Source organism: Mus pahari, unplaced genomic scaffold (genome assembly GCF_900095145.1).
Source record: "Mus pahari unplaced genomic scaffold, PAHARI_EIJ_v1.1 scaffold_14034_1, whole genome shotgun sequence".
Lineage (NCBI taxonomy): Eukaryota > Metazoa > Chordata > Mammalia > Rodentia > Muridae > Mus > Mus pahari.
Window position 1 is genome coordinate 1 of NW_018391909.1, and position 11,053 is coordinate 11,053.

The 11,053-nt window shown below is 33.6% G+C and overlaps 1 protein-coding gene across 1 annotated transcript; it reads left to right on the top strand.

The window, feature by feature from the left end:
- Nucleotides 1–75: 75 nt before the first annotated feature.
- Nucleotides 76–8,984, top strand: LOC110314746 (vomeronasal type-2 receptor 116-like; the record flags this gene model as incomplete). The annotated part of the gene is made up of 3 exons (XM_021188976.1): nt 76–888; nt 2,268–2,495; nt 8,861–8,984. Coding segments are annotated over 3 exons (1,165 nt in total), but the record flags the coding sequence as incomplete, so codon positions are not given.
- Nucleotides 8,985–11,053: the final 2,069 nt, after the last annotated feature.

Genomic DNA, 11,053 nt, shown 5'->3' on the forward strand with positions numbered 1-11,053 from the left:
TCACCTGTTTGCAAGTAAATATGATTACTGGTTTTATTGGGTGCACTACACCTCATGCTGCTCTTTGTGTTGTAGTTCCTTCAGATTACCTATGGACCTTTAGATTACANCTTCAATGATAATGAACAATCTCCCTATGTCTATCAGATGGCCCCAAAGGACACAACTCTAGCATTGGCAATGGTCTCCTTTATACTTTACTTCCACTGGAACTGGGTTGGTCTTGTCATCTCAGATGATGATCAAGGCATTCAATTTCTCTCNGAGTTGAAAAAAGAAACCAAAAAGAAGGAAATTTGCTTTGCCTTTGTGANCATGTTAGAACNCTCTGGGCGTTCATTCTATCAGTATACTGAANTGAACTACAAACAAATTGTGATGTCATCCACAAATGTTATTATCATTTATGGGGAAACAAATGGCATTATTGAATTGAACTACAGAATATGGGAATCTACTCTTATACAGAGAATATGGGTCACCACAACACAATTGAATTTTCCTACCATTAAAAAGGACTTACCTCATGGCACATTCTATGGGACTTTTACTTTTCTACCCCACCATGGTGAGATTTCTGGCTTTAAAATTTTTGTGCAGAGATTGGGCCATCTCAAAAGAACAGATTTGTATCTAGCAATTCCAGAGTGGAAGTACTTTAACTGTGAAGCCTCAGCATGTAACTGTAAAATACTGATGAATTATTCATTGAATGCCTCATTGGAATGGCTAATGGAACAGAAGTTTGACATAATCTTTAGTGATGGTGGTCAAAACATATACAATGCTGTGTATGTCATGGCCCATGCTCTCCATGAGATGAATCTGCAACAGGTTGATAATCAGGCAATAGACAATGGGAAAGGAGCCAGTTCTCACTGCTTGAAGGTAGAGTTTCTTTTTATTGGATGATGGTTGGTGTCTTCAATTGCATAGCTGTTTAGGGTCCCTCAGATGCACACACTTAATGAAATAGGAAATATTTTCCAAAATAGATAAATTTCTGAACATTTTTCCTAAGGAAAAAGAAAATCTAGTGACTATTATAAATATGATTGTTAAAAGAAGTCACAGATTATCAATGAAAATTTGTGGTTTTATACAGAGAACTCAGATGTTAGCACGCCCCTTCCAATATTGGATACAAACAGTCCTTGCCCATAAATTTTCTCCATGGAGAGAAGATGAGATTTTATTTATATTTGTCAATTATATTGAAATTATTATAAGGAATGGTTTCCACTAAAGTTCTCCAGTGAATCTGCCCCTAATGTAGGCTCTGGGTAACTTACTTCGTTTTCTGAGGGTAACTAAACATGAAACAGGGTTGGTATTCAATTCTGTATATATAAATGTGTTTATATGTGTCAATGTATCTTTATCACTGTGTATATATATATTTGTTTTACTCTTACTGTGTATCTGTGTTTATATTTGTGTTCCTTTGAGCATACATGTTTATCTTTCTGTATGATTGTGTAAGAGAGCAACAGTTTTCTCTNTGTATGAATTTCTTTTTNTAAGTGTGTTTACATATGTGTATGTTTCTTTGAGTTTTTGTCAGAGTATGTGTCTTTGTGTACCTGTGTATATATTTTGTGAGTGTTTGTGTGTGCTTTTATTTATTTGTGTTAGCTTTACTGTTCATGTGTCTGCCAATTTCTTTGTGCCTTGCTTGGCATTTGCCTGTCTTTATGTAATTATATATGAGTTTAAACTTCTCTGTGTTTGATTATCATTCGGGGTTGGTGCTTATATATTTATACCTCTCCCTCTCTATTGCTCTTTCTCCCTCTCTCTCTGTATGTCTCTCTGTTTGTCTGTGTGCCATTGTATATATTTTGTATAATTTCATGTCTGTGTTTTTAGTTCAGTGTATACGTTGTCTTTTATGTGCCACAATATTTATATATGTTTGAATATGTATATATTTGTATATAAATAAGTATAGAGCTATAATATATGTGTGACTTGGAAAATATGCGAGCCTGTCTCTGTGTTAATGTGTGTGTGTGTGTGTGTGTGTGTGTATGTGTGTGTGTTGCATATCTATGTTTGGTTCTGCATTTTTGTCTGTATTTCTTTAATAGTGTTCGCTGAAATAAATGAAATACTTGGAATATTATGATAATTTCATTTTTCCAGTTACATTTGTTGTGATTTCTCTCTTTTATTCTATCATATTGTTGCCTTTACTCTGAAATAAGAATACAGATTATGACGTGACCAAATAGTATATACATTATAGTGCAATTCTTGTGTTTTAGGTAAACTCCTTTCTGAGAAAGACCCACTTCACTAATCCTCTTGGGGACAAAGTGATCATGAAACAGAGAGTAATACTGCAGGAAGCCTATGACATTTTTCACTCTTGGAATCTCTCACAACACCTTGGGATTAAGGTGAAGTTAGGAACGTTCAGCCCATATTTTCCACATGGACAACACTTTCATTTATATGGAGAAATGATTGAGTTGGCCACAGGAAGTAGAAAGGTTAGAGTGTAGCAACTTACTGATTTATAATACACACCAGTAAACACTTTCAAGTGGATACACACNTAAGTGTGTTTACATATGTGTATGTTTCTTTGAGTTTTTGTCAGAGTATGTGTCTTTGTGTACCTGTGTATATATTTTGTGAGTGTTTGTGTGTGCTTTTATTTATTTGTGTTAGCTTTACTGTTCATGTGTCTGCCAATTTCTTTGTGCCTTGCTTGGCATTTGCCTGTCTTTATGTAATTATATATGAGTTTAAACTTCTCTGTGTTTGATTATCATTCGGGGTTGGTGCTTATATATTTATACCTCTCCCTCTCTATTGCTCTTTCTCCCTCTCTCTCTGTATGTCTCTCTGTTTGTCTGTGTGCCATTGTATATATTTTGTATAATTTCATGTCTGTGTTTTTAGTTCAGTGTATACGTTGTCTTTTATGTGCCACAATATTTATATATGTTTGAATATGTATATATTTGTATATAAATAAGTATAGAGCTATAATATATGTGTGACTTGGAAAATATGCGAGCCTGTCTCTGTGTTAATGTGTGTGTGTGTGTGTGTGTGTGTGTATGTGTGTGTGTTGCATATCTATGTTTGGTTCTGCATTTTTGTCTGTATTTCTTTAATAGTGTTCGCTGAAATAAATGAAATACTTGGAATATTATGATAATTTCATTTTTCCAGTTACATTTGTTGTGATTTCTCTCTTTTATTCTATCATATTGTTGCCTTTACTCTGAAATAAGAATACAGATTATGACGTGACCAAATAGTATATACATTATAGTGCAATTCTTGTGTTTTAGGTAAACTCCTTTCTGAGAAAGACCCACTTCACTAATCCTCTTGGGGACAAAGTGATCATGAAACAGAGAGTAATACTGCAGGAAGCCTATGACATTTTTCACTCTTGGAATCTCTCACAACACCTTGGGATTAAGGTGAAGTTAGGAACGTTCAGCCCATATTTTCCACATGGACAACACTTTCATTTATATGGAGAAATGATTGAGTTGGCCACAGGAAGTAGAAAGGTTAGAGTGTAGCAACTTACTGATTTATAATACACACCAGTAAACACTTTCAAGTGGATACACACTAATATGTTGAAATTAAAATTTTTGTCACATCAGGAACCAGTTTCTAGACTCCTGTATTATCTTCTTTTCATTTTTGACGTTTTTACCAAAATTGAAGATTCAAAAATGCATAGAATATAACTTGGTTATATCAGAACCATTTTCTGATATTTAATGAATAGAAAACTTTTCTTCCAAACAATTTGATATGCTTTCCTTTAATTTAAGAAAAATTTTCTTCATATTATTGCTCTTATAACACAGTAATCTCCTCCATTACCTTAAACCTCTGGAACACGTGTTAATAAGAGAGAGACTGATGTTACAGCTATCAAACACTAAGAGTCATAATTGCTAACCCTTGTCATTATACCCAAAGATATTTCCCATATAATAAAAAGACACTTAACACGTTCACTAATGAACACAATTAGAGAAAGTCATATTCACAGAAACATCACATTTTAATACATTTGAAGAAGACTTCACACTTTTAAATAAGAGGAACAGAAGGGCAAAGGAACCTATAGACAGCACTAGGACAACAGACAAAGGAATAGCTATTAACACACCTCAAATATAGCAATAACAGCAACTAGACAAAAGCAGCAAATAATTTTCTGTTATAATTGAACAACTCTGTTTGCATTCTATAAATGAAATCAAATGTGACAAGACTGGTTTATTTATTAAGACATTCCTGAGTTGCATGAAGAAAGTAGGGAGACACATTCACATACAAGAAGTAAACTATTCTTTATTTTAAAAATGAGGAAAATGGTATAATGAGTAGTAAGTGGGAAAAAGAAAATTCAAGATCAATACCTTTGATGTATATGTATGGAATGATTATTGACAAAAAAAACACCTACCAAAAGAACACAACAAGCAACAGAAAGATCATTCTGTGAGAACAGGGAGAATTTTTTTAATTGGGTTTTGTATTTATTGAAAATGGCTTGTTATTCTTACATAATATATCCTAATTACAGTTTCCCTTCATTCTATTGGGATATGACCAATTCTCAGTTTTACTTACAAACATATCATAGTTCATACTCCTATTTCCCTCCCAACTGCCTTTCCTATCACATCCACTTTCTGTCTCTCATTAGAAAAGAATAGGTTTCTATGGAAAAATAATAAAACAAAACGTTAAACAAAACTAAGACATCATAATAGGACAACATTTTTATAACACATTATGGTAACTAGACACATGAAATGGAAGTACTTGAAAGTACCAGGAAATATTACTTCATATTTTATATGTTGAATAGTAGTGGTTGAAACATGAGTTAGTGGTAGACAATTCAGTGATATTTATCCCCATTTTAGTACTACAAATATTTATTTTTGAAACTATACTTCAAACTGTAACTTCTATAATTAGGACATATGGAATTATTGAAGCAAATTATTTATTCAACATATACATATGAATAAGTATAATAAGGAGCTACTAATAAATTATAAATGTTGAACTGCAAAAGGAATTCCCGGGACACAATGAAGTTATGTCAATGGGAATTCTACATAAAAACCCTGAAATAGACTTACCTTTTCAATGCCAGCCCAAACACAAAACTCTGGTAGTCAAATACTGTTGGTATCTTTTTTGTTACTGATTAACCATAACATAATTCCCAAATGGAAAAACAGTGGGCAAATTTTTGTGACCCAGACATATCCTCTTCCACTAGCTGGAAATTTATCTTAACGAAAATTGGATGTTCTCAGGCCTTGGGGTCATAAATGTGAAAATAAAATCACATTGACATTTGTTCCCAAAGAGACCAACTCATTGTTTCCACTTGACGATTTCATCTATTGTAGACAGGATTTCTTGAGGTTTCTGGGATGAGGCCAATTCTCAGTTTTGCTTGCAAACGTATCAGAGTTAATACTCCTCCACAGGTGCTGATTCTCCTGGATGGCTCATTCTTTTCCTACTTGGCTTTTTGTCAACTCTCTATGCATTCAGTCAGAGAATAATTATTTTTTTAGGATTTGTGCTACTTATAACCTATCTAAAGAAGCACTACTTGATCATGTGTCTGAGTTAGATGCTCATCATACTTGCCCATGAACATATAAAGCATGAACTCTGCATGAACATATAAAGCATCATTTATCACAATATACTTTAATATTTTATATGAAGAAACAGTAAATAAATAGCAAGATTATATATAGAGAAATTTATTAGTTTTATCTTTGTATCTTGAATAGGCTCTGATATATAATAGTGCTTACAGAAAAATTTGCAATCATATTTCTAATGTTCAATTGGTATACTTTTTAATGGAGGATAGAAACAAAAACACCTAGTATTTATTATTAATGTTCTTTATAAAGTGGTATATCCTACCTCTTTCCATATTTCTCACATTTAAAACATCAGTGAATGACCTACTCCAGGCAATGTAGTAAGTACAATCTTTTTTCCAGGTATTCAGAGCTCTTAATCTGAGCTTTCACTGCCTGAAACACCCCACAGTTTTTATCAGGCCATGTTAAGCAGTACTTTATGCTTGGACTTTCCTTCCCTATCAAACTTTTTGTCTTCCAGGTCATATTTTATTAGACTTGTACTCTAAGAAAAGGTAATCCAGAGTTTTGTTATAAATCTCTACGTTAATTGTGAGTGAATGAACTCATTAAGATTTATGTTTAAATAAGATAGTTGTAAAAATTAGTATTTTATAGGATTATTCATGATGTAAAATTAGGTTAACAATTTTGAATAAGCATGGCAGTAGCCTGAATATAAAATATAAGGTAACATGTCTATAAAAAAAGAAAAACTAATTATCATTTGGCACAAAAAAAAATAATGCCTTTACCTTAATAAAAGTAATACACATGCAGCCTTACAACTAAACCTAACCTTATAATACTGTTGTTTATTGATTTTGTATGGGAGAAGACTGTACCTACTGTGATAGTTTAGCAGCTTACCATGAGATAAACTCCCACTTTTATTGTGATTTTTGTATTTGTGACCTATTTTTAATTTCTTAATTTGTACATTTTATTTATTTACATTTCAAGTATTATACCCTTTCCCTGTTTTCCCTCTGCCAAGCCACTATACCATCCCCCTTACCCTGCTTCTATGACAGTATTCCCTGAACCACCTTCCCACTCCAGCTTCACCATGCAAACATTCTCCTACACTGGAGCATCAAGCCTTCACAGGGCCTCTCCTCTCACTGATGCCAGATTAGGCTCCTCCCACTCTTTCAGACCTTTCGCTAACACCTCCATTGGGTACCTTGTGCTCAGTCTGATGGTTGACTGCAATCATCCACATCTGTATTGGTCCCAAACAGGAAGAAACTCTCAGAGGCAGCTGTATCAGGCTCCTGTCATCAAGAACTTCTTGCTAACCACAACCATGGCTGAGTTTGGTGTCTGCATGTGGGATGTATCTCCAGGTGGGGTTGTTTCTGTGTGACCTTTCCTTCAGTCTCTGCTGCACTCATTGTCCCTGTATTTCCTTTAGACAGGAGCAATTCTTGGTTGAAATTCGGGAGATAGCTGGGTGGCCCAATCCCTCAACTGGGAACACCAAGGCTAATCTCTGGATATGGTCTCCATAGGTTCTCCCTCCCCATTCTAGGGTGTTTCAGCTAATGTCATTCCTGTGGAGTCCTGGGAGGCTCTTACTTTCCTGGCATCTGGGACTTTCTGATTGCTACCCACAGTTCCCCAACCCCAATTGCTAAACACCTCTGTTCAAATTCCTGGTCCTCTGTATATCTCATCCATCTTCTCCATCGCTGATTATTCCCTTATTTTTCCCCTCTCCCTGTTATATTCCTCCCATGGAGAATTTATACCAGCGATTCAAGCACAGTTCGATATATGCATATCTATTAAGTGTAATACACCACACAATAGAGAATTACATGATTTTCCAAAAACTTTCAGAAATGGCTCTTAACCAAGTCCAACATTCATTCAGAGATAAAGAAACAAAATAAGTGATTGAACAGAAGGAACACAGATTGATTTTATACCATTTTCTTTCACAAACCTATTGACAGTACAATAATACATGCAGAGAAAATTATTACCCATGAAAGTCAGATAGTTTTTGTGGTTCTTGTTTGTATCCAAGCACTTTAGAGGCAGAGATCTGAAAATCTCTGTCTCTTTTTTACAGTCTGCCATGTATTGTGAGTCCAAAAGAGTCATGTGTTATATGGAAACACTACCTAAAAATAAATTATCATAAAGTGTAAAAGTATACACATTTTCCTTACTCTAGCTCAAAATAGTCTATAAAATATTACAAAGGGTTAACATAAATTTAAAGAAAATGATGGGGAATAAACAGAAGAAAATGTACTCTGATCTTTATTGATAGTATTAATCTACCAGTACTTCCTGGTAACACTCTGTTTCAACAATATCAAATACATAGGAATTATTCTTCAAATCTTCAATTAACTTCAAACAATCTAATTTTTATCCAGCATTTTTTCCAGTATTTCCAGCCACTGTAGAGCATTTTGACTTCACAAAAAGTCCATATTCAATTTATCATCTTCAACCATATTAAACCACTGTCTGTGTACTCCACCGTTTTTTATGTACAGTTTCTCATGTTTACAATGGTAATTTATTCAAGGTCATATTTGTTATATGCAACTTAATGACATATTTTTCCTGTTTCAAATTTCATAAAATATTAAATGTCTTCTTTGTTGCTTTAAACAAACTTTGATCATAAGCAAAGTGAGGTGGAAGGGGTGATTTGCCACATGGCTTATATTCCTAGAAAGCCAAGTGTGGATATCTGGAAACTGGAACTAAAGCATAGATCTTAAAGAACACTACACACCGGCTTAACTGCCCAGAGTGAGATAGGCGATCCTATATCAATTACCAATTAAGAAAATGTTTCAAAGATCTGAGGAAAGGCCTGTGTTGGTGGAGAAAATATCTCCATGAAAGTTTCCTCTGTCAGTTCCCAGGACTTAGAGCCAAATTGAAAATAATTAACTAAAACGAAAATCAGATTGTAATCTCTGTGGTTTTGCAAACAGCTCACTATCAGATTTTTCCTGAATTACTAGACACTCAATAACTATTCAGCATTTCTGCAATGCATTTCCAATATTCATAGCTGGTCATTAAACAAGTGACAGAATGAAATGTCAATCAGTTGGTGTGCATAAAATGAGGGTATTGAAATATTAATGTGCTAGTATAAAACATAAAAGAGATGTATAAAACTCATTATCAGCATGTGTCTAATTTTTTCTCAGATGCCGTCCTCTGTGTGCAGTGCAGATTGTAGTCCTGGATTCAGAAGATTCTGGAAGGAGGGAATGGCAGCCTGCTGTTTTGTTTGCAGCCCTTGCCCTGAAAATGAAATTTCTAATGAGACAAGTGAGTATCTGTTGCTCTGATAAATCCTGCAGATATGTATTCCTCTTNTACCACACTGGGATTAAGAAGTCAATTAAAAGACAACTGCAAATATCAAATATATCATTTTCTAATTTACTAGTTATAGATATAAAAAGCTTTAACAAAGTCTTGCAAAAACAAAGAAACATAACTTGTGCCTTAAACCCCATGTTGACTAATTGCAAATTCCTGGTAGATTACATTTCACAAAGAAATAGTTTGGAAAATATAACTGCATTTTGAAAGTATTCTGGACAAGATTGTCAAAATAATCAATCTATTCCCAAACTACATGTACATTAGATTGTAATCGCAATTTTTGAAGATACTAATTTAGTCATATTTCATGTATATATCTGTCCTAAATATGATTATGTACTTTATGTACATATAGGAACCAATGAAGAATTTAATATAATATCTAATATACTGGACTAGATCATAAGATTGCTAGGTACAAAATTCATATTCTCCGTAAGATTGGTATAGAACATAAAAGTATGTGCAAATTGATGAGAAAATGCTAAGTATGCAATATTCAGAGGGCCGTGTTCAAAGCCAGATGTAATATGAACCTAGGAAAAAGGGAATAAGAGTTGACCCATGATGTGGAATATACAAGACTCATATTTAGTATACTACATACCACACTCATTTTTAGGATAATTATTTGGGGTTGGCAAAATGCAAAACGCTTATGGTTAACTTTTCAATTATTTTGCCTTTCATTCTACAAAATGAATTAAAATTCTTAGGAGAAATGCCTGGGAGATGATTCAACAATTATGTCATTTGTTGCTTAGACTTACAGTCTGAGTTTATTCCCATAGGGCATGTAGTAGAACCAAGTAACCTACTCAGAAGATGTCTTTGAAGTTATACAATCCAACATTCACTATGCTGAGAATAAATTTAAAATTATACTGAAATTGTTTTAGATATCAAAAATCAAATAAGAATTAATATTTACAACAAAATTCCATCGAAAAATCTATAAAATAATTTTATTACATTAGTTGCTTATGTATGTGGAGTGGTTAAAACATGTACGGGTTCACATATGAACATATAATATCCCTTTAGTTACATTTACATGCACTTGTGAGATAGCTGTCATGGGTGCTGTGATTTGAAATTAGGTTCTCTGGTAGAGCAAAATAGTCTATTTATAGCTAATCCAACTTCTTAGGCTTTTAGGCAACTTATCAAATCACAGTTCTACACAAATACATTGTTGTAAAGAAGAATTCTGGAAAATCAAGGGAGCATATCAACATTTTCTGAAATGACATGAAAATTAAATACAATTACAATCACAGTTCATACTGTAACCATGTTGGGGTTTACAACTTAAGAATGGGGTACTATTGCTTAACACAAACCATCAGGGCTACAACTCTTGCTACAGGATTCCTCTGTTCTATTGCTTTTTTGTTTCTAAATGCTGATTTCATCCTTCAGTACTCTGTCCATACTGATTTCATCCCTGAGTCCATTTCATCCCTGAGTCTCATAAGAATGGAAATGAGGCAAAGAGGAAAGTCCTCAGCATTCCAAATGAAGAAAGAATCTAGGTGAAGGACCTTTAAGTACAAAGTATTTAGAGAGGTCCCCCCCCTCAGTGCTAATATTAGTATATCTCATAAACAATAATCAGAACTTATGTTTAATTATTGCTAGAAAAGAAAACATCATAGGGCTTATTTATTTAATATTTTCTGCTTTTCAAACATAAACATTATATTTCCCCTTATTCTCCACCTTCTTCTTGTGAGTTATAACAAGAAAACCTCAAATTCAATAATGTAATTACTACTTTTACATGAACACATACATATAAATATATATACATACACACACATGCCTGTTCAATTTAGTGTTGTTAGTATGTCAATGAGTTTGAGTTAGTGAATTCTCACGTAGCTATTACAGATCTTGTCCCAGTAGAAGTCAGAGTCTCAATATGTCATAGAGATAAAATTCATCAAATAATCAATGATCTCAGAAAACAGTGACTGTAGGGTTTTGTATTTATAAAATATACCCAA